This window comes from Barbus barbus (assembly GCF_936440315.1).
Source record: "Barbus barbus genome assembly, chromosome: 32".
Lineage (NCBI taxonomy): Eukaryota > Metazoa > Chordata > Actinopteri > Cypriniformes > Cyprinidae > Barbus > Barbus barbus.
In genome coordinates this window covers 6609256-6635183 of record NC_136760.1, presented here as the reverse complement: position 1 = coordinate 6635183, position 25928 = coordinate 6609256, and the positions used below count along the sequence as shown (strand labels likewise).

The 25928-nt window shown below is 37.0% G+C and overlaps 1 protein-coding gene across 3 annotated transcripts in view; it reads right to left on the bottom strand.

Moving 5' to 3' along the window:
* LOC306852122 (sorting nexin-29-like) overlaps window positions 1–25928 on the bottom strand; it is a 119154-nt gene that overhangs the window by 57243 nt on the left and 35983 nt on the right. For all 3 annotated transcript variants that reach the window (XM_079388775.1, XM_079388777.1, XM_079388776.1), the window contains exon 15: window positions 14948–15054. In XM_079388775.1, the coding sequence (XP_079244901.1) occupies window positions 14948–15054 (107 nt within the window). The remainder of the gene's footprint in view (window positions 1–14947; window positions 15055–25928) is intronic.

The following is a 25928-nucleotide window of genomic DNA, read 5'->3' as shown; positions in this document are numbered from 1 at the left end:
CTACAGAAATAGCTTCAAAACTTTTGTAATTTATTGTCAGACACGGCCCTCTATCTGGCTACTTCACTGCCTAATGTAGTGCTTTATAGCACCTAGCTGTTTCACAGCATAAAATCCATTTCTCCAAGCCTTATTTTAGTAGCTTGTGTGACAACTTCAAAATTAGTGACCCTTTCAATGTGTTAAAAGAACGTCAAGCTTCAAAACACATATTTTACAAGAGAACTATAAACATCTCGTCAAGAAGGCGACTGCAGGTACTGGAACCCAAGCACTTACAACAATCAAGCAAGCACAAACATACACTACACCAGGACAAAAGAGTGATTACCCATCAAGTTGGATACAAAAAGGGGAAATTATGCCAGTTTTGCCATTGTTACACACCCATTGACTACAGCCACGGTTTCAGGTTTCATTCATCTCGCCATGGCTCTGTAGGGCACGCAGCTCATAATATTCTCATTCATCACATTTATCTGTGGCCCAGCTTTCGAACAGGGCATTAAAAAATGGAAATTAATTTTAAGCGTCAAGGAACCCAATTAATTCTCTGCTAGGAAGCGAGCTAATCAGTTTGTTCTTCAGTAAGCAATAAGCTGGCTGCGTCCTTCCAGGTCGCTGGGTGAATTTTCCGACCTGCGTTGCCGGGTGTTAGCGCATTGGATTTATCTAAACAGGCGACAGGTTCATGCACTTTAGACAACGCATCAAACCTCATTACTGGGCCTTAGCAGGAATCCGAGTGTGTGACTGTATCTGTATGCCCTCATTGTAATTACGGGCCGCCCTAGTGCTCCAGCACAGATATCAAGAACACTGTATTCCACAAATATCCCTAGTCATTATTTCCATGAGGGAAAGAAAAATAAGTGCGCAAAACACAAACGCCACACAAGCATAGCATCGCTGAAATAAGTCAAAGCCGAAGTGAAACCGCATAAATGTCAAGAAGGATGAAAAGCACGTGAGCGTTTTCATAACACGCTCATAAGCAATAAGCAGAAGTAGATGGAATCATATTAATGAGAGGAGATTTAGAGGAGTTGATTTTTCATTTTTAAGATGCACAACGAGAGAGAAGTATATATTTTAAGACTGATGTGTTTTCCAGATGCTTTCGCCTTTGAATAAAATAAACTTGAACTGATTAAAACTGCCTCTAAATGGATTTAAACCACCAACAAAACAAAATAAAAAGGAAAGGTTCTGATTCCTTTTAACATAGTTGCTTTATGGTTCCATTAAGGATTCTTTTATAGGCACCATTAATAAATGCAATATAGGATCGCATTTAAGGCCTGTTAAAAATGCATAGAATATATATATATAAAAAATATATAAATAAAATAATAAATAACACAGATAATTTATTAGATGTTTTTAATAATAAATAGTTATTAATTATATAAAGAACTTAAACCAATAAAAATGTTGCAACTGGGTTTAAGTCATTCACTTAAAGGGATAGTTCCCCCACAAATGAAAATTACTCCATAATTTACTCACCCTCAAGCCATCCTAGGTGTAAATGACTTTCTTTTTTCGGATGAATCCAATCGGCGTTATATTTAAAAACATCCTGGCTCTTCCAAGATTTATAATGTCATTGAATGGGTGTTATTTTTCAATAATCCAAAAGAAGTCCAATAAAGCGCATCCATCCATAATAAAAAGTGCCTCACACGGCTCCAGGGGATGAATAAAGGCCTCCTGTAGTAAATTAATGTGTTTTTGTAAGAAAAATATCCATATTTAAAACTTTATAAACACTAATCTCAAACTTCCGCTAAGTGTCGTACATAGAATATATAGAATGCTGTTTCAGTCGATAACGTAGGAAGAAAGCATAGCGTTAGCTCCAGTGAGAATATGCTAGTCTCGCAAGAACCAACATTTTTATACTTCTAATTCGTGACCAGTGTTTTGTTTTGCTCTCTCCTCTGTACTTCAGCATTTATCACTTTTAACCGGAGGTTACGCTACGACGACATCCTACGTCATCTCCCGGAACGGCGTTCTATTGTGAAAGCACGTACGACAGTTAGCAAAGATTAGAGATTCATGTTTATAAACTTTTAAATATAGATATTTTTCTTACAAATACACATCAATTTGCTACAGGAAGCCTTTATTCACCCCCTGGAGCCATGTGAGGCACTTTTTATTATGGATGGATGCGCTTTATTGGACTTCTTTTGGACTATTGAAAAATAACACCCATTCACTATAAAGCTTGGAAGAGCCAGGACGTTTAAATAAATTATGGGTAATTAAAATTTGTGAACTATCCCTTTAAAATAACCGACTCAGAAGATTTGTATTCATGTCTGAATAAGAAACTGGTTCTTGGTTCCTGATCCTAACTACCAAATTAAACAAGATGGCTGTGTCTGAACACTGAAAAACTCACAGGCAGTATACAACGGTACAGTAGGAAAGCAGCAAACCCAAATCCAATCTTTGTATCACATCCTGTCTATTATTAAGATGCCTGGGCAGATTTTGAAGGCAGCAAAGAGGCATTTATATTACGCAATCCTGTGCATGCGGCTGGAGGAAAGAATAAAAAAGGCATTTGAAGGAATGGATGAAAGCAGCTAACTTATTTATAAAGGTTCTCTTTTTTAAAATTATGACTCCATTTCTACTGAAAAAAAAAAAAAAATTAAATAGTCACTTGGCTATCTCCAAAGCACATACTTGAATTTGCTTTAGATCATTAGACATGAAGGTGCTCTGGAAGCCTTCTGAAACCAGAGGGAACCTTCATACATAGTCACTGACTAACAGCAGCGAGACAGCAAGGCTTCTTTCAGTTTCAAACAAAGCCAATGATTCAATGCGTAGCGTGTGGGGGGTTTCCAGACAGTCATCCAATGGGTCTTGAGATTACGTGGGACCCAAAAAAATCTAAAAAATCCAACAACGGCAGGTTACATTACAGGTCTCTGGTCTTCTGAGGTAAAGCTGTTGCTAGCGTTTTGGAGCAGTGCTACTTTCAGAAGCAGGTGCTGCTGACAGCTCGTCTGCCTGGCTGTCAGCGAGCGGGAACGACTGCTGAGCCAGGTGTCCTGAATGAAAAAGACTTGGTCAAAGCAGAAGGGGGGGGGGGGGGGGGGGGAGCGTGGCCCGCTGCAGCTCTAATGCCCATAATTGGATGTGAAACAAGTTTGAGAAGTGAGCTTAGAAGACAGGCTTAGCAAACACAAACAGACTTGAAGTGTCAGAGGAAGAGCGAGGGACTGGGGCGGGTGTACAGACGGAGGAGGGGGGATAAGTGTGACAGTGAATGTGCTGCTATCACTTTCTTCCCCAGGCAAACACTCGCTAACAGAGGGAGAGTTTGGCCTGGCAAAGAAGATCCAAACTGATGGGTAAAAATGCAGCGGGGATAAAAAAAGAATGGAAAAACCAATAGTACACCGCCAGAATAAAATAAGTAGAGAGAATTTGAGCTTTAAAATGAAAGAGAATGATCATTATCATCAATTGATACTGGAGTTCATTACACAAAGTACATCAAACCAAGTAAGTGAACACCACTTCCAACTCTAAATGACTATAACATATGATTAGAAACCCCACTGAATAGACTACATATTGCTTTTCACTATATTAGCAGTCATACTTCATTCATACAGCTTAAATGCTCTAATTACTATACTTTTTTTCCAATGTCACAGTATACATACATACATACATATGTACATATACACTACATAAATGCATACATAGATATAAACATATAGCTTAGGGATGCACCAATCCGATAATCAGCATCGGTATCGGCTCCGATACTGGCATTTTCTGCTGGATCAGGTATCGGTCAGACAAGACCGGTATTGTGGTATCCAAATCCGGTATTGTGCATATAGCATTCTATGTTATTGTTAAGCCCCACAAGGCTGAGTATCTGCTAATAATAGGTATGCTAATAAGCAACTAGTTAATAGTGAGAAGAGTGAGGTCCCTATATTAAAGTGATACCGAAGTGACAGTAAAGCAGTAAATGTTACAAAATATTTTTTTCAAATTATTGCTGTTGCTTAATTCATAAAAAAATCCTAATAAGTGTTAAAAATTGTTAACATGTTTTCAACATTGATAATAATAAGAAATTATTCTTGAGCACCAAATCAGCATATTAGAATGATTTCTAAAGGATCATATGACAAAAGACTGAAGTAATGGCCACTGAAATCTCCGCTTTGCCATTACAGGAATAAAATGCATTGTCAAATATTATAATTATTACATTAAAATAGAAAAACATTATTATAAATTGTAATAATATTTCACAACATTATAGATTTACTGTACATTTACATAGCCTTGGTGAGCATAACAGACTTCTTTCAAAAAGAAACAAATCTTTTGATAGTATATTATGGTGTTTATGTATGTATATGTATATATTTGAATAACAATATGGTAAGAAACAAAAACAATATAAATTACAAGACCAAAGACCATATACACAATAAAATAAAAATTCAGATAGATAGTAGCTCTGGAGTGTGTCAGGAGATTTATGTGTAGATGGCTCTGTTGATTAGAATGGAAGCAATCTAGTTTGAGCATATCACAATGTCTGATTGCTAGTACTTTGCATATATCATATCTAAATGCCAGACATGGCACACAGCATCCAAATATGAAGAACATTATGACCATACCGAAAAAAGGTTTCTGTGTCTACACTGAATGAAATCTGCCTAGTGACAGAATCAGATGCATTTACCAATGCAGAAATTTTTGCGAACAAAACATCAACGTACTATATTATTCCTAATGTGTTTCTCATAATATGGTCAATGTCGTGACTGACCTATTGTCTCAAATCCAGATGGTATAATGGGAGCAGGTGGTGCTACGAGGTAGGTCACAGCTATGAAGTTCTTGAGTCTGGTCTCCCCTGTGCACAAGGTGTCCTGATGGACACAGGTGGCCGCTACACAGACAAAACACCTCCGTGGCAATGACCTCCCAGCCCAGTTTCTATGGCACAACTATGGAGCGATTTTTGTGCCAATATTTATCAAACAAATCCAGTGTTTTGCAAATAAACACAATCTGCTTTGCAAAGAAAAACTCGACTTTCAAACAAACGCAAAGTGATTTTCAAATACAAAACTCTATTTGAGAGAAAATGCAGAGGTATGGACAAATATATGTATTGTGTGTTACAACTGTGAGACTCATTTGCCTTTTTATAAGGAAACTTGGCTTGATTTTCTCACAAATGCGACAGGCTGATTTTCTCACACGAGTGCAGGCAGATTTTCTCACGTGTGCAATTGAGCAACTTTCTTTTCCAAAACAACAGATGACGCTGTCGGTCAATTTACGCTAGTCTCCCGAGACCCGAAACACCTCTTTACCTTTTCAGACCAATATGAGTGGGGAACAGGTGAGTTTCTGTCTAACTATCTCTATAATTAACCATTTAGATGTTTTCACAAAGCGACCCTACTACAGTGTCAGTGAAATTCACAACAAGTGCTGTAAAGTTGTTAACATGATTGATTAGTTCAAAAATCAGAGGTGACCTGGCTAAACATTTAACTAGGCTGTCTTTCCCTATAAAATCTGATCCATTCTCCGTACCTCTTATCCTCTGTTGGATCACGGGATATAGAATATACATATAAATATACATATATATTGATATACATTGATACAACATTCAAAACGATGCAAATGTATAATAGATAGCAACAATATTGTGTACCAAAAATGAAAGCTTAGACAATTTAATTTAGTATCAGATATAGTAATATCACCCAAGAGGTCATTAATTATAAATAAAAAATGAAAACAAATCACATTATTTAGTGCAATATGTAAAACTTTTTTTTTGTTTTTTAAATGACGTAACTGCAATCATTTGTCTAAAATAATTACGTATTTTTTAGCTTAGCAAAATGATGAATATTTCTCTTCTGGTGTCACTCTTGTCCTGTCAATTGGGGAGAAGGATCAAGTGATAGGATCACGCTGATATAATACTAAATTCATCATTTTAATAAACAGTGGTTTAATAAGCAGCGTGCTACACGGGTGAAGACACACTCTGGACAGCGAGGACTCTTCTAGGAGTGACTCAGATGACCAACGTTTGCATTTTAAAGAGCCACTAATATAATTTCTGACGGTAGCCTTTTATTCTTAACTTCATGAGTTAAAATGTTGCTCGGCCATATATAAAAAGCTACATCATTTTAGTTGATTTTTTCCAAACAGGCTATTGTCAGACTAAAATCTGCTGGTATATTGGTTAAAATATGAAATATCTCCTTACAGGCCACTTTTAGTTTTAAATGTTATACAAGCCATGTATATTACTATACTATATATAAACATAAATATGATAAACTATGATATCCCTTATGAAAATTAAAATAGTACTGTAAAAGTGTGGTAACCATGTTTTTTTTTGCAGGTTACCATTTCAATATAGGCAGCTTTACTACAAATACCATGGTATTTATTTAGTAAAACCATGGCTAATTTTCATAAGGGATATTAATGTTTAGATTATATTTTGGTACATTTATATAGCTGAATCACAATAAAGCTCACCTGAACTTAAACTAGTTTGATTACAGTAGCCTATTTGTATAATTAGATTAGCCTACTCCTCTCAGTAGGTTGTCTATGTGTAGTTTTATACTTGTTTAAACTTTTACTGCAGAGGTAGCCTACAGCATTTCTCTCCACTGTAGGCTATGTTTCAACATATATAGCAGAAAGACAATAAATCTTACTTGACCTAACGTAAAAATAAAATTCAAAATGCTTTCATTTTTGGTACACAATATTGTCGCTATCCACTATACATTTGCATTTTAGTATTACAATATATTGTGACACAATATATTGTTTTACCCCTGCATTATTTTGAATGTTGAACAATTGTATCAATTTATATGTATATTCTATATCCCGCGATCCAACAGAGGATAAGAGGTACAGAGAATGGATCAGTTTTTATAGGGAAAGACAGCCTAGTTAAATGTTTAGCCAGGTCACCTCTGATTTTTGAACTAATCAATCATGTTAACAACTTTACAGCACTTGTTGTGAATTTCACTGACACTGTAGTAGGGTCGCTTTGTGAAAACATCTAAATGGTTAATTATAGAGATAGTAAGACAGAAACTCACCTGTTCCCTACTCATATTGGTCTGAAAAGGTAAAGAGGTGTTTCGGGTCTCGGGAGACTAGCGTAAATTGACCGACAGCGTCATCTGCTGTTTTGGAAAAGAAAGTTGCTCAATTGCACACGTGAGAAAATCAGCCTGTCGCATTTGTGAGAAAATCAAGCCAAGTTTCCTTATAAAAAGGCAAATGAGTCTCACAGTTGTAACACACAATACATATATTTGTCCATACCTCTGCATTTTCTCTCAAATAGAGTTTTGTATTTGAAAATCACTTTGCATTTGTTTGAAAGTCGAGTTTTTCTTTGCAAAGCAGATTGTGTTTATTTGCAAAACACTGGATTTGTTTGATAAATATCGGCACAAAAATCGCTCCATACACAACCTTTCATTCCATCACCACTATAAGGACGCCACACCACATGGACACATTAATCCCTTTTAATTTGTTACCCCTTTTAATTTTAGTTTCTTCAAGTCTTGAAAATGTTTGGATTTAGCCTGTCTCAGTTTTTTCTGTTTCTTCATATCATTTCAGACAAACTGGATGATAATGAGATCAGATCTCTGTGTGGAGCACTGGCTGTTATCAGACTCCTTGTGCAAACAAAAATCTCACTGGATTATTACAATTAATGCCAAAAGGAATGTTTGGAAATGTAAACTGATATTTCCTATTGACAAACTACAGCAAAAATTAGATTGACTTAAAACCATTTTTGTTGGTGAAAATACTAATGACCTAAGACTTCTGCACAGTAGTGTGTGTGTATATACATATATTACATATACATTTTACAAAAATAGCACAACACAAAGGAAACAAGCTGCAACACAACAGAAACAAGCCACAACACAATTAGCACAAGACAATGAAATTAGCGCAACACAATCAAAACAACGTAAACAAGTTGCAACACAACTAAATTAGCACAACACAACAGAAACAAGTGGCAACACAACGGAAACAAGCCACAACCCAACGGAAACAAACCACAACCCAACGGAAACAAGTCGCAACACAACGGAAACAAGCCACAACCCAACTGAGACAAGTCGCAACCCAACGCAAACAAGCTGCAACCTAACGGAGACAAGCCACAAACCAACGGAAACAAGCCACAACCCAACGGAAACAAGTCGCAACACAACGGAAATAAGCCACAACCCAACGGAAACAAGTCGCAACACAACGGAAACAAGCCACAACACAACGCAAACAAGCCGCAACATAACACAAACAAGCCACAACACAACGAAAATAAGCCACAACACAACGGAAACAAGTCACAACACAATGGAAACAAGCCACAACACAACGAAAACAAGCCACAACCCAACGGAAACAAGTCGCAATACAATGGAAACAAGCCACAACACAACGGAAACAAGCCGCAACCCAACGGAAACAAGTCGCAACACAACGGAAATAAGCCACAAACCAACGGAAACAAGCCACAACCCAACGGAAACAAGTCACAACACAATGGAAACAAGCCACAACACAACGGAAACAAGCCACAACCCAACGGAAACAAGCCACAACCCAACGGAAACAAGCCACAACCCAACGGAAACAAGTCGCAACACAACGGAAATAAGCCACAACCCAACGGAAACAAGTCGCAACACAACGGAAACAAGCCACAACACAACGCAAACAAGCCGCAACATAACACAAACAAGCCACAACACAACGAAAATAAGCCACAGCACAACGGAAACAAGTCACAACACAACGAAAACAAGTCGCAACACAACGGAAATAAGCCACAAACCAACGGAAACAAGCCACAACCCAACGGAAACAAGTCGCAACACAACGGAAACAAGCCACAACACAACGCAAACAAGCCGCAACATAACACAAACAAGCCACAACCCAACGGAAACAAGTCGCAACACAATGGAAACAAGCCACAACACAACGAAAACAAGCCACAACCCAACGGAAACAAGTCGCAACACAATGGAAACAAGCCACAACACAACGAAAACAAGCCACAACACAACGAAAACAAGCCACAACACAACGAAAACAAGCCGCAACACAATGGAAACAAGCTGCAACCCAACGGAAACAAGTCGCAACACAATGGAAACAAGCCACAACACAACGAAAATAAGCCACAACACAAAAAAAAAAACAAGCTGCAACACAATGGAAACAAGCCACAACACAACGCAAACAAGCCACAACACAACGAAAACAAGCCGCAACACAATGGAAACAAGCTGCAACCCAACGGAAACAAGTCGCAACACAATGGAAACAAGCCACAACACAACGAAAATAAGCAACAACACAAAAAAAAACAAGCTGCAACACAATGGAAACAAGCCACAACACAACGAAATTAGTCCTATATATTGTGTTGTGGAGATTTTGTTGTGTTGTGCACTACTGGGCCACCGTAGTTTTCTTACATTGACATTAAATTACAGAAATCTCTAATACAACGGCTGACAATTTTGACATCTTTCTCTCATCTGAACAACAAAACCTATCTTTCAATATGTTTTCCTCTTTTGTAAAGTCATAGAAGGACATTTCTTTATGACTGAACATTCATAATGGTACAATTGCTGTTTTGTTTTGGTTTTCTGTGTTTAAAAAAAACCTTTCTAGAATATATTTACTGTAAGCATTTTAACTATAATCGCCAAGTCCTAATGACAAATTACTTAATGTGCCACACGCTGTTCTAAAATGCCATCATCAGTGAGCAAGTGAAAAACAAGCATATATGTGAGCCAGTGGAACAGTAAAGTGGTCTCAATGCAATGCCTCATACAGTCTGATGTGACACTAGTCACACAGTCCTTTAATTCCTCTAACTACCAGACTGGAGTCATTAGCCTATACTCACTTGGAGTGGTGAAGTAGTGGGTGTAATGATATTCCTCTACCACCATACTAACTAGCAGCTGTCATAACCTTTAAAAGACCTTCAGGTGTGAAGACTGTAGGGCAGAGGTTCGGAAAACATGCTAACCCTGTAGTGATGATCATACATCACATCCCTAATGAAGACTCGGATCAAAGAGGGATTTTCAGCAGTTCTTGCCATTACTAGGACCTTTGCTGCTCGAAACAGAGTAGTTCTCCAGACTTCAAAGCACCTTCAAGAGGTGGGGATCATCTTATTCATCACAGGTTGTCAATTCAAAATTATTCAGCCACAAAGAAAAAGAACGGTTCATAAAAACCTGTGGCTGAACTCTCTTCTTAACGTCTTTCTTATAGTCACAATGAAACAGATGTAATGACAGAAATTTTCTTTCACATGGTGACATATGTGTGTAACAGATTACTGAACAATAAAAAAACAGAGGTTGGTTCAATATATCAGTTGTTAACTGAATTTTGAGATGTTAGTGTTGCACCCAAAAATGAATGAGAACTTCAAGATTCAGGTCCGCAGTGCAATTATAAAGTATACAATATTAAGAAAAAGAAAAGTAGAATAAAATAAAATAAAGATAAAAAATATAAATGTGCAGGTCAGTATGTTGTTGACTTAGATAATAATAAGAGGAATGTGCAAAAAGTTGTACAGGGTATGTAAATAGCAGCATATGAGGTAGAAAAAATTCTGAATAGCTTATTGATATTTACATGGAGTCATGTGATGTTATGATACAGAGTTAGAGTTTAGGAGCCTGATGGCCTGGGGGAAGAAGCTCCTCCTAAGTCTCTCAGTTTTTGCCATCAGGCTACGGAAGCGCTTACCAGATGGAAGCAAAGTGAATAGATGGTTACCAGGGTGATTAGAGTCCTTGATGATTTTAACAGCTCTACTTTTGCAGCGTTTGAGGTAGATGTCCTGCAGAGAGGGGAGAGCAGACCCTGAGATGCGCTCAGCTAAGCGCACAACTCTCTGTAGTGCTTTGCAGTCCTGATTGGAGCTGTTTCCATACCACACTGAGATGCACTGAGTCAATACACTTTCTATGGCTTTCTTAACCTGTGTTTGGATGTGTGTAGTCCAAGTTAGGTTCTCGGAGACGTTTACACCGAGGTACTTGAAGTTGCTCACCCTCTCCACAGGGGTCCCACTGATCATAAGAGGAGTTTGGGCTGCTGCTGTCTCTTCCTAAAGTCCATGATCAGCTCTTTAGTTTTGCTCACATTCAGAGAGAGACAGTTGTCCTGGCACCATGATGTGAGTCTCTCTACCTCATCCAAGTATGCGGTCTCATCGTTGTTGGAGATGAGGCCCAGAACCACAGTATCATCAGCGAATTTGATAATAGATGTGGAGCTGTGAGAGGATACGCAGTCATGCGTGTAGAGAGAGTAGAGCAGGGGACTCAGGACACAGCTCTGTGGGGCTCCTACGTTCAGGGTGATGGAGTTTGAGGTGAACTGGCCAACTTTCACCACTTGAGGTCTGCCGGTGAGGAAGTCTTGAATCCAGTCACAGAGTGAGGAGTTTAGACCGAGGTCAGTGAGTTTAGAAGCCAGCTTGATGGGGACTATAGCGTTGAAAGCTGAGCTATAGTCAATGAATAGCAGCCTTACATAATTCCCACTGTTGCTATCCAAGTGTGTGAGGGAAGAGTGGAGGACGTGAGAGATGGCATCGTTAGTGGATCTATTTGGGCGATAGGCAAACTGAAGAGGGTCCAAAGTATCAGGGATGGAGGAGCAGATGTGGCTCTTTACAAGTCTCTCAAAAACCTTCATGACTATTGATGTGAGGGCAACTTCTAGTTGATTGTGCATGGCTGGAGTTATTATTACAGAGATAAAAGTGTTTCTTCATGAAAATTTTATTTTCTTTTATAATAAGATTACTGGTTACACTTTATTTAGCACTTACAGTGTACTTAACCAAGAAAGTACTGTAATATAAGGTAACTACATGGGTTAAGTTTAGGTTTAGAGGTACGTTAATACCTAGTTATTACCCAGTTATTGTAGTTATTGTAATTACTGTTATAAGTAGCCTACATAGTATTTACATGCAGAACAGAACTGTAAAATACAGTGCTATACCAGATTATTCTTAATAAGAATGAATAAATAGATACTACTACTACTACTACTAATAATAATAATAATTCAAAAGAATATTCCCAAATTCCTGAAGAATCATTAAATATCAACATGAATAAACTTTCTAGCATGCAGTCTAACGAAAACTGTTATGGCTGAAAACATTACAACCTTAAGCATTTTTCAAGAACTACACTCTCTTACGAACTGTAATTTCTGTCTAAAGACTTTTGTGAACCCAGTAGTGAATTCACAGTACTAAAGAGTCACAGTCATAGTACTAAAGAATTTAATTGTTTTTCAGTAATCTGTTTAACCAGATGGTTATTTTTCTCTGATATAAGGGGATAATTCACCCAAAAATGAAAATTCTGTCTTCATTTACTAACCCTCATGCTGTTCAAAATTTAAAGAACATTTACCACAATGGGAACCTAAACTGTCTGAGTAAATGATGACAATTTAAATTTTTGGGTGGACAATCCTTTTAATTCGTCAAAGTTTACCTTTTTTTCAATCAAAGTATAGTGTCTTTCTTTACTCAGTGTACATCAAAAGTGTGTTTCTTCTCGATCTTAGAAATACAGGATATAGGCCAGCTTTATTTGTTTTTCCAAAAACCTTTTAACAATCTCAGATCTATAAATTCAACTCATTGTTTGTCCCTGTTCTATGCTAAAGCTGAGAAACACCCCCTTATCCTCTTTAAGCTTAAATTGCAATTTGATGTAATCACTCTCATTTTAGAAGACTTACTTACACTACTATATAAGAAAAACTGAAAGAAGAACTCGTCAACCTTGGGAAGTGTGAAAAATAAGACAATAAAAGATCATTATTAAATGTATTTATTTTACTTATACTTCACTTTAGAAATGTTTTTAGGAACTCACTTGCTTGTATATGCCAAACTACATTTTGCAGAACGTTTCATTTTCTTCCACAGTCCATCTGAGGTCACAGCACAAGAGCTCACAGCAAAACAGGCAGTCTGAACACTTTCTGTGCCTGGAGTCCCACAGGGCCATTAACTGGTGTGTGATAGTACACACGACAGCTTCCAAGACAGAGGAAGAGTATTCCACAGTGATAATTTGAAAGAAGACTGGGAGAGGAAGTGTGGGGGTTGCAGAGAGAGAGAGAGAAGATGTGAGGCTTCTTTGGTGTTACTTCAGAAGAATGATGACATCTTCAAATCATCTGATGCATTTAAGATGATGCAAGTACACACTTACAGTGTTTCTGGCACACGTGAAACATACCAGTATGCTCGACTGTACACTTGTGTACACAGTATATAATTTCACGCAATAACTCACAACTGAAGTCAAGGTACCATTGCTTTTACTTTGTGTAGAAGCAGAACTTTAAAAATATTAATTTAGCCGCATAAATACACCACAAATGTAATAAAACTTCCATATGGTCCATTTTCACTGCTGCTCTTGTGGAAACTGAAATAAATATGGTAAATTTGTCGGAAAAGAAAAATTGCAACTCTTTTACATATCCGGGCAGAAGCAAAAAAGGCCTGCTTTCCAACCAAAATGAAATAAAGCCTTAAGAGCTCTGTATGTAAATTTAAAAACTACAAGGAGGCAGTCTTCACACCCATGTTTGAAAAACCTTATTGAGGCCGACAGCTAAGCAAAAGGACCCATAAATAAATGACTTCTTTAAAAATACACACTACTGTAAATACATAAGTTAAAAGACACTCCCCCAAAAACATAAGCAGAATATGAAGTTATTACAGCAGATAGAACTATATATGAATTATTCCTACATCCTCCATTATATATTGTCCAGCCAGTTCTGTAGATGTTTGACAAGTCAATATGAGCTCAATGCACATTTACACCAAACAAAATGTTTATCAAATTTCAGTCCCTTTCAAAGGCTGCGTTTACACTGGCACAAAAAAAAATCAGTTTTTTGGCTCACATCTGACATAGATTGGAATTAGTTGCACACGCGTAAACACAAAACACTTTTTTTTTTGAAGCCACTTCCAAATGTGGTTTTAAATCAGATACAAATCCAATATCGGCATGCTGTATACGCTGCCATTTTATTTATGTACTTTATACAGTACATAGGTAAGAAATTGCACAACATTCAGGAGCTGGTTTTTAACCGCTACCCTGTGAATTTTATATGTAAATACAACAGCTTTGCTACTAAAAGTTACATTATATTTCTCAGCAATGAGGTGATGACGTAGCTGGTTTTGGAATTAAACAATCTTCACTATTAGGCTACTCGCTCATGTGTGCGCATTCCCTCTCATTAACTCATTCGAATTCCTTCAACGAAGTATAATCTTACAGTGCTACTTTGTTTCAATTCAGAATTCTACATATAACGAGCTGTAGACAAAGGACAAATAAAAATTACCGTTATCACTGACAATCATTTTGGGCAGGAATTAATGTAAACACAGATTTTGGAAACCAGTCATGTCTAAAATGAATGCAAACAGGCGGGGCAAAAAATCAGATATGGCCAAAAGATCGGATCTGTACATTAAGACGTGCAGTGTAAACGCAGCAAAAATGAATCTAGACAGCATATTAAAGTATGTAACTTTGAATCTACACATTGGACCTTTCACAGAAATTACACAAAATGCTGTAAGAGATTGAAATTTAGTAATTACTGACATTATTGAACCAGTTTGCTGAAATTTGGAGTGGGAAATGTTGGTTTACATTACATGACATTGAGGTTAGAGAAGGAAAGGACAAGTGTTGCTTGCTTTGGTAGCTCCAGTACTCACCTCAATGAGTTTACGCTCATAGTTGGCAGCCAGTTCCTCTATATCAGCTACAGACCGATTTTGTGGGGCTGGAAGGGGACCGTCACAATTCCTTTGAATGGTTAATGCTGGGAACAAAACGTAACATACATTAGGAAGTGCAATTAAATGAAAAAAATTAAAACAGTCCTTAAATAAAATAAATTTTAATATAACCCAAACATTTAAAAGGAGGTCATTATATAAATGTTAAAATACCACCACAGTTTATTGTACACAGTCAAATAAAAAGAGTGTAAATGTTGCGAAACTGTATTTCAGTGACTGACTTCCAGCACAACCAATGGCATGAGTTTGGGGCAGTATTATCTGTCTGATGAACATCGAAGATGATGAAGTATAAGATGTCTGGAAACAATTATTTTTGCAATCTGCCTTTTGGTTGCCCTAAAGGTGAAGAAATTACACACTTCAGCTTTATGGCAAGTTACAATCATATTCAGTAATATGATTATGTCTTGTAAAAGTTTGGGAAAAACAATAAAATCTGAGATGCTTGTTGTTCACACCAGCAAACTTGGGCTTCCTCCAGTGCTGCGGAGCTGTAGCCTTTAAATCCGGTGTAATCTAGTTTCAGTTGAGCCGCCTATGATGGCTGAGATCCGCTGAGTTCATAAGCAGCAGAATAGAATCTTTTACCAATTGAAAACACAAACGTTGCTCGAGGCGCCACAGGACAGCAGAGATGAGGAAAGCAATAAGAACATAAACGCAACCCTGGACCTGGCCGACTTTCAACTGAACAGCTGTTAGACTCTCTCATTTCTTAATTCTCAAAGGAGAAAGGAAATCCAGATATTTCCGGGGCGAAAACAAAACTACATGCAAAAAGTGTTCTTTTGTGAAAAGCCAAAAGATGTTTTTGACCAAAAGAGGATGTAAAAGTCACAAATTGACTGTCACTGATGTTCTTACTGAGGGCAAAAGCAATTTTGCATGCTAAAAGCCTAGTGTGACCACATCTTAACACCAATTGGCTGATAAAGGGTGGCTGGATCATCAGAATACTGGAGATGTGCACACAAAGGGTCCAGATGGCACGAATCTGCTGGGGTAAAAATGATGGCGACGAGGAGGTGATGCTCAGCTGAAAAGTTTGTCATAAAGCCGTGAATAAGTCTATGGAGTACAAGTCAACAATCCTGAACATTATCAGCTCACCCGCACACAGTCGCCCGCCATTTCAGCGCTGAGTCTTATCAGTGCTCTGCCAATAGTCTACGCATCCCACTCAAACACCACTACTGTCAGCAAGAGTGGACTGCATTCAAATTACTGCCAATGTACAGCTCAACCTTGATTTCAGTCCACCACAGTCATGCATGAATGTATTAATAATAAATACATTTATATATAATTGTTGTGTGTGAAGTTTATCACACTGTTTGAAACAGGACAACTATACACAAGAGTTTACGCTGTGTCAGAGAATGAAAAAAAAAAAATATATATATATATAAAAATATAAAAATATATATATATATGGACACGTCACCGCAGATTTTCATATGAGGGCCAAAATTCAATAATCAGTTGAGAAACTGATAAATCAATTAAGAAATAAAAATCAACTGAGAAATAAATTAATTAAATGACAAACTGATGCATCATTTCAGTGATTAATTAAAAAAGGTGGATAAGTATATCCACACTAGAATCTGATTGTAAATTAAAAAAATAAATAAATAAATAAAAATGAGTCAAAACAATAAAAATGCAAAACAATATTAACATTTAAGCTTTTTTTATTAATTAACTCTATTAATGTTTTCATCACAAGGCAGTAAGCAATCTACTGTATTAATTTCAAAGGACCCCTCTGTCAAGCTCCTGAAGTTTGCGGACGACACTACAGTCATAGGCCTCATCAAGGACGGTGACGAGTCTGCTTACAGACAGGAGGTTAAGGAGCTGGCTGTCTGGTGCAGTCTTAACAACCTGGAGCTGAACACGCTCAAAACTGTGGAGATGATAGTGGACTTCAGGAGAAACCCCCCTGCTCTCCCCCCACTCACCATCATGAACAGCACTGTGACTTCAGTAGAGTCATTCAGATTCCTGGGCACCACCATCTCCCAGGACTTGAAGTGGGACAATCACATTGACTCTATTGCGAAAAAGGCCCAGCAGAGGCTGTATTTCCTCCGCCAGCTAAGGAAGTTCAACCTGCCTCAGGAGCTGCTGAAACAGTTCTACTCTGCAATCATCGAGTCTGTCCTATGTTCTTCTATAACTGTTTGGTTTGGTTCAGCTACCAAAACAGACATCAGAAGACTACAACGGACAGTTAGGACTGCTGAGAGAATTATCGGTGCCCCTCTGCCCAGCCTCCAAGAACTTTACACCTCCAGAGTGAGGAAAAGGGCTAAGAAAGTCACTCTGGACCCCTCACACCCAGCTCACTCTCTCTTTGTACTGTTGCCCTCTGGCCGGCGCTACAGATCACTGAGCACCAGAACAGCCAGACACAAGAACAGTTTTTTCCCCCAGGCCGTATCCCACCTGAACAACACATAACACACCCCGGTACTGTACATCTGTAAATAACCCATCAAACCTTCATCTGTACATAGGACACATGCACATTCACAGTTCTGTCTATGGTCATGTCTCTTTTCTGTATATTTTTATTTTTATTACTATTGTTATCCTTAATTATTGTATATTCTCTCATTAGTGTTCTTTATCACCTTAATTATATGTTGTCTGCACTATGTTTGTACTTTCTGTACTGGAAGCTCATAACACCAAGACAAATTCCTTGTGTGTGCAAACACACTTGGCAATAAAGCTCTTTCTGATTCTGATTCTTCTTCTAATTACTCACCCTCATGTCGTTCCAAACCCGTAAGACCTTGGTTCATCTTCTGAACACAAATTAAGATATTTTTGATGAATTTTTGAGAGCTCTCTGACCCTCCCATAGACAGCAAGGATCCTTACACGATCAAGGTCCAGAAACGTAGCAAGGTAAAATAATCCATGTGACATCAGGGGTTCAACCGTAATTTTACGAAGCTACAAGAATACTTTTTGTGTGCAAAAGAAAACAAAAATAATGACTTTATTCAACAATTCGTCTCCCCCACATCACCCTGGTGCCATTTTAGAGAGTATCCACTGAACGGAAACAACGAATGCTGTTCTGTGTCAGCTGCGTCAGGCAGATACGTTGTCTACATTGTTAAAGCTTTGATCTGAACATAAACAGCTTATCCGTGTGACGCGGAGGAGACGAATTGTTGAAAAAGTCGTTATTTTTGTTTTCTTTTGCACACAAAAAGCATCAGGGTCAGAGAGCACTCGGGATGCATCAAAATATCTTAATTTGTGTTCCAAAGATGAACAGCGGTCTTAAGGGTTTGCAACAACATGAGGGCGAGTCATTATGACAGAATTTTCATTTTTGGGTGATCTAACCTTTTAATTAATTTTACTCAGTACTTAAATGTATAATTACACTTTAACAAGGACACCTTAAAATAAAGTGTAACCCAAGCTAACATTAGTTGAGACTATTTCATGTCTAAGGCTTAAAAAGCCATTTGGGTCATCAAGATGATAAAAAGGTAATACAATTTCTAAATTGTAACTGCAGATTAGATGTGTGTCTATGTAAGGGTAATTTATGTTAAGGCAAAAGTTATATTTAATTGTTATGCCAAACAGGAGGACAACTAATTGCAGTGGACCTCATTTCTGTTGCCTTCATTGACTAAGGCATGTTGGGAAAATTGATTTGTTTTCAGACATTAGAGAAGTTTTAATGACTGTAAAGATAAAACACCAACAACAGCTCCCTGAATTATAGAATAGATCATTTCGGTCTGGGCTGCCCTGAAAGACTTGTACGGTGGGGTGGGTTATCATTATATTTTAATATTTTCAGATGGTTCTTTTTTTAACCCCAATTGTGTCAAAAAGTTCTTAGAGAACTTGCATCTCAAGAAACAAGAAGGAGAAAAAAAATCTTACAAGTCTACTATGTGAGTGAGTGAACGAACGTAGGTTTGACAGACATGCAAAATCAGTGTCTGTTTACATGCTGAAGGAAAAAAACCAAGAGAGTTAATGAGAGTATTGATCAAAGTAATCTCCATCCATTTTCCCATCATGCAGCAGTCGCTTCCTGTGAGACAGCTTGAGATAACAACAGCGTATCATTCCATCAGCGAGTGATCTCTACTAAGTACAGGACGCAGTCAATTTGACGCCCAGACGTGAAATTGCATATCAAACACTCCTTGCACCTTAGAGGGCAAATGCAGATGGTTCTAAAGAGCAAGTTTGCTTATAATCTTCCAATTTACACATCTGAACCCCTCATTCCTCCATCAACATCTGACCTTAATCAGACTGGAGAAATTAGCCAACAATAGGTGATTTAAAAGACAGAGGAGGCACAGACTGAGTTGTTCTGCTTTTCTCTTTGATGTAGGGACCTCAATAAATTCATCTTGTGTATGTTTCAGTAAAGGTACTCTACTGGGTTAATTTTTTTTGTGTCATTTTGATTAATTTTCATAGCCATTGTTACCATTTATCCCCCTGTACGTCACTATTTTTATATTACAAAACAAAATCCTTGAGGCAACCTATGACGCAAACTGTTGTATCACTGGCTGTTTTTTGTGCTGTCAATCGATTCATTTTTTTTACTAATTAATCGCACATTTTTCTGTACGATGAATCCCACCTAACATTAAAGTTTTTAAATATACTTTTATATTGCAATAATTTCACATTCAATCTTCAAATTAATGTACAAACAACAAAGACAGTATATTTTAATATTTATTTAATGGCATCTTTATTTTTATGACTGAAGGCATTAATAAGAATCTGAATTAATACAGATTTCCCTATAAAAATGTTTCCCCCTAATATTTAACCATTGACTATAGCAATTCAACTTTACATTATAATTAAGAGCTATCAATTTTAAATTTTATTTTAAATTCTTAAAACTATAAAAGTTAAAAAAGTTTTTCTTTTATTCTTGATGAACAGACATCATAGCAGCTGGTTATTAGGTTGTTTTGGCTGCTATGTCTTTAAGAGCTGCACATGACGCAGATCTGACGCGCATCATATTTTCATATTCAGGTCGGACCCATTTCAGTCTCTTCTAATGAGCTGACGAGTTGAATCGAGTGTGTTAGATGAGGGAGACAGTGCTAGGATGCTCCAGGACAGTTTTGAAAATCATTTCAGAGTAGTGCTGTCAATCGATTAAAAAATTTAATTGCTGTGATTAATCACGATTAATCACAAATTTAAAATACTAGGATTTACCTGTAAATGTGTTGAAATAAAGGAAAGCATGACAAACTAGTTTAAGGGAACAGAACCTTTCACATCTCTGCCAGGTATGAGACATAATCCTTATTATTCTTTTGTTTTAATTCAGCCATTATCAGCCTTTATTTTGGCAATAAAACGTTTACCAAGCCACATCGCTTCAATCCCAGTACACATTTACCCAACTATTATCAAAAGTATTTCTAAATAAATACAACAAAACATTTTCTTGCGACCGTACATGAAGTATTATGATAAAATGCATTATGAAGAAGAACTGGACCTGTTCTGCAGGTGCATTAGAGCTAACATTAGCATCATGCTACATAAGACAATTTATGAGATTAATAGTACACTTTTACTCAGAACTCACTTTAAACCACCATCGAGTGTTTGTTATAACTTCCTTTTGTGATCACATGTGAATTTAGGCTACACTTTTGGCAGCCGCGGTACATTATAAAAGTAGCCCAAAAAAAAAACAACACAAACTTCAGTTTTGTTATTCTAAAGTGCACAGCACCAGTAGATATTGTCACCCTCAATTTCCCACTTGACTTCACATATAGTTGTATAGTTCTTTAGTATATATTTAAAATTGTATACTTGTGTGTGTGTGTGTGTGTGTGTGTTAGAAATAAAATCCTCATTATTCACATTAAGATCAAAGCTATTAGCTTAAGAAACTTGACCTGATAACGTCAGCTGCACTGAAAACATGGAACCGGCCTTGTTGTGGCTCATTAATCGTGAAATTCTGAAAGCATCACAGGCTAGAAGCCATAATGATTCAAATCATCCTCCCCTACCCTTCAGTGGCCTTAATATAACCCATGAATGACACATTAATTGATGGCCGATTATTAGAGTCACCAAACGCCATCTCGCCTTGAAAATAGACTCGAGGTAGACAGAGTGCCCCTAAACCAGTGCTTTTGGGTCATTTAACTCATCCTGCATTGCTTAAGAGAGAGGGGTGGTGGTGATGCTTGTTTTTATTAGCGGAAAGCAACATTATCGGACACTCAACAATCTAGTTCCAGTGTAATTGACTGCCATTTCTAAAAGTCAATCTAATTGCTTTTTCGTTATTGTGTTAATGGTCCTGACAGCGGTAAAGTGAAATCCCCTCCCCATGAGAGCGACCAGAGCCTACAGACGATTAATTTGCCTCTTCGTCATAATTAAATGCACCACGGCTGATAAACTTGCAGATGACTAATGACAAATGTTAAAGTAGGTCAAACCAATTATTTCAACATCCAGTCACCAAAAACCAGAGGAAAAAAGCAGCATTCAATCAGTCTCAAGAGGCAACATTAGGCAAGTTCTTGAATGTGGTAGGGGAGTCCTACACAACGTTTGAATACTAATCATGGCATCGTGCCTGGATAGTTGTTTTTTTTCTTTGTTTGTTTTAGCCCATCAGTCCCAAGGACTGATGTCATGAAGAAAATGTGGGACTAATACTTAGATTTTTTCCCAGAGACATTCCCATAATGGTTTGGTTATAATACAGTGGTAATGTATAAAATAACTGAATTGAGAATATTCTCTGGTGAAAAAGGATGCCGTGCGGATATTCAGTACAACATCACCCTTGTACGTTGCTCAATTTTATACAATAAGTGCTTATTCATTCTTCGTTTGGGATTAGAAAGAAGTTTGAAATACCTGAGAAGCGGTATTGTATTTCCCTCTAAGTTATGTCGCACCAGTTCGTTCTTCAATTTTAAGTATATCCTAAACTAACAACCTAGGCTCACTGGAATATATGCATAGATGTGGCGAAAATTATGTTTCTTGCACGTTCTGTGACACTTTCAAAATGTCCAGTGAGTGTCGTTAAAAACATGTTCAGTTTTATCCGAAACATGATCAATGTGAATCTGGAAGCTTTTTATTACATTGATTGCTGCACGTATTGCACCAGTTCAGAAATCAATGAGTGCCACTAAAAATACTCAATATCTGAAAATAATGTACCACCTACACTAAATCCTACCCTAAAACTAACTCATAGTGTTAACAAAAGCAAAAATAAGATTTAAAAACATTCGCTAAAGCAACCACTATTTTTACCTCTCCAAAAGCTGCACCTAGTGGCAAAGAATTCATTAGCATTTTCATTCAGACCAAGGCGAAAAACCAACAAGTGGGCAGGCAATATGCAAAATTGACTTGGGATTCATTTTAAAAATGACTCGTTTCAATGATTCAGAGTCGACTTTCTTTTGAGAGACAATAACTTCATACACGGTGCACTTTCAGATTTAAAACTTGGCAGGGTGTTTTCATTCACTTAGAGCTGTGTTGAGAGGTAACTTTCAACAATCCACAATAGAGGCACTTTATGTTTCCTAATGTTAGTAAAGCTATACACAGGAAAATATATTAGTTTACAAACCATTTATTGTGCATTGTATTGTGCAAGGATCAATAATCTGCCCCAATAATCATAATTTGTGTGGAAAGGAATAAATGTTTCTTTAGTATGAAATATCAGCTGTAAACTTTTACAGAAACATATTTCAAATATTACACATAAAAACAGACCAACTATATGTAAAATTATTGATACTATTATTGAACTATAAAAAAAGTTATGTAGTTATAAAAAAGAAAAATACTTCAAATTGACTATTTTTACTCAACTATTTACACTGTTTGGAAAAGAGTAGTGAGAATAATAAATAAAATGCAAAAAATTTAATTAGGGCCTTTTTATTAGATTATCACATTTATCAAAGAAACAATCAACAAAGGTAATTAATAATCAATACAATTATCATCAATAAATAATCATCAATAATTTAATAATGAAAAAAATCAATAATTATTAGACCAGTAGATCAGTAGGCCTCAGCAAATTTCCAAGGAGGTAACAGAATAAGTTAAAACCATTTACCTAAATTTAAAAAAATGAACTTGATTCAAACGCTAAATACACAAATTCACAACAAACAAAAAAAATATTTAAACTGCAGTCATATTTATTTTTCCTCAATCACTACTGTTTTTTTGGAGAGCATGCAGAGAACCTTGAGTATTCTGGAGTCACAACATGAATCATGGTTAATTAACTTAAATATATTCATATAATATAAATATATCAGTAACTTATAAAAAAATATCAACATATCACCAGTTTTTGTTAATAAAAAAAAGTTTGAAAACAAGCAACACTGTCGCAGAAACACCAGGGGACAATCCATTTGGACGATGGGGGACTTGGATTCAAAAAGCCATCACACTAATCTTTGCAGAATTAAATTACAAAATGCGGAGAACTAAGCCAGATTTTGCCATATTAATAAATTCCTTTAATCATACAATGATGGCAAGTGGGGTGTGTGTATAAAGTCCTGATATCTCCATCCGTTTATAAAAAGACAGGTGATTGGGTGTCTGCGACGTGGCCGCATGCAAAAGTCCTCTCCTGCCCCCCGCTACTCTTCTTTTCTTATTGTTGATAAGAGAAAGCCTTTCATTTCATATCAAATGAGATGTGCTCTGTTCCTGATAGAAAGGGAATTAAAAACCAAGCGGTGGGAGGGCAAAATAGAAGAATCGCCATCACGGCATGCTATTAGCAAGTGTAATTTAGACATTTTCTATTTTGAGGTTTGGGAAAGAGTGCAGAAGAGGCCATATCTTGCTTGACAGAGAGGCTCAGTGTTAGTCTGATGCTATCATGCTCTATTATGAGAGCTAGCTGCCTGACACTGGCAGCTATAATACTCTCCTCACACTCCCAGCATTCAACAGCAGGGACAGAGAGCACGTTCTTCTTATGGGAGCTGAAATGAATCGCGCTGGAGCCTCTGACCCACAGCAATATCCCATGAGCAGAGGACAGCTATCAACCCCGGGAGATTCAGAGGCGGCTGGCTACAGGTTATAAGGTACGAATTAATCACAAGTCACATGCATCTAAATCAGCTGTACACATTGCACCGACGAGAGTAATTTACAATGTGGGCTAATCAATCACTGTGATTATTACAATTTAAAATAACTCTAATTTATTGGAATATATAATATTTCAAAGGAAGTTTATTCTTTTGATGGCAAAGCTAAATTTTCAGCAGCCATTAGTAACATCTTGTAACATTATAAATCTCTTTACTGTCACTTTTGATTAATTTAATGCTGAATAATTGTTTTAAAAAACTTACTGACCCTCAGCAGTAGTGTTAAATCACTAGCAGTGACAATGAACATTGCCTCCAAATGCAGGAAGTACTGTTATATTTTGAAGTGGGGGCAACATTTATTCTAAGAATCTGAGGGAGCTCTGACAAAAAGAAAACTGTTGTTCCAAGAAAACGATCAAGGATTTTTTTTTTCCTGGCCCAAAAAAGTTAAAGCTCCTTCAGCCTCGCAAAGACAGTTGGTACAGTATGTGGAATAATAATGTGCTAGTTTGATCAAACTTTTTTTCTTTCAAGAATTTAGCATTGTTTCTAAAAAAAGAAAAACCACAGTGTTTCACTATATAAAAAAAAAATCTAAATATTTCATTGCTAGTTTATGGATATATTAAGAAAATGCAAATATTCAGACTCTATAATGGAACTACTTGTGCATTATTAAAAAGGTCATTGCATAACTCATTTATGTTTATTTTTTTAATTTGAAATATAAATTGTTCAGGTAATCCCTAATGGCTTAATTTAGCCTTATGTGGCCAAATCATGTCATTGGACCACTTTTTTTTAAAGTCACATTTCTATTACATCTCGTAGGGTTAAACATAGTGATCAAAAAACCCATTAAAGGATGGGCTGTAATTACTGAACGACTGGTGTCTCCCCTGAAGCAAATGACAGTCAGTGTGTAAATCACAGTGACCACAAGGCCAGAATATACATGAAGTACTTCTCTATTCCAACAGGCGTCATATAAAGTGCTGTGGGCTTTTTCATCTTGTGCTACCCTGAACTGAGACACGAGCACATTAAAAATGACACCTTCACTAACCGAATCAGGTCTCATTTACTCACCGCACCAGCATCCACCTCACGTCTAATTTCCAAGCAACCCGCAATTTAAATTTCACAATCATGTTCAATCAAAGGTGTCATGTAGCCATTATTTCCCCCAGCCTTAGCAAGAATATTAATGTAACTAATAAAAACAAAACATGTAAAAAAAAATTTTCACTAGTCTTGTGAGCAAATTATTTCCCTATTGTTGAAAAATAATGCAGAAATGAGTCAGAGAACACTTTCCAGTTCCCATTAAGAACATATCCTGACAGCAGATGGCAGAGTAATTTTCCATCTTTAAATCATTACGGCTAAAGGACCGCAAGGTTACTACAAAGCAACTTCTGAGAAAGATGTTATTCTGTGCAATTTCACTGAGAATCACTTTCTCCCTGTGGGTAGATTACAGTCCATCCACACTAGGATGAGCAGTAAACACATAGCTGTTCTTTTCTCAGAGCATAAATCTAAATATCCAGAGGCTCTCAGCACTGAACGGTCAAACCCAAAAATATTATTTAGAGGAAACGTACGGCTGTAGAAATTAGGCCTGTGACGTTATGTCCATATGTCATGCACATCACAAAACAATTCAAGGGATAGTTCAATAATGAAAACTGTCATTTACTCCAAACAGTGTGTTGTATTTT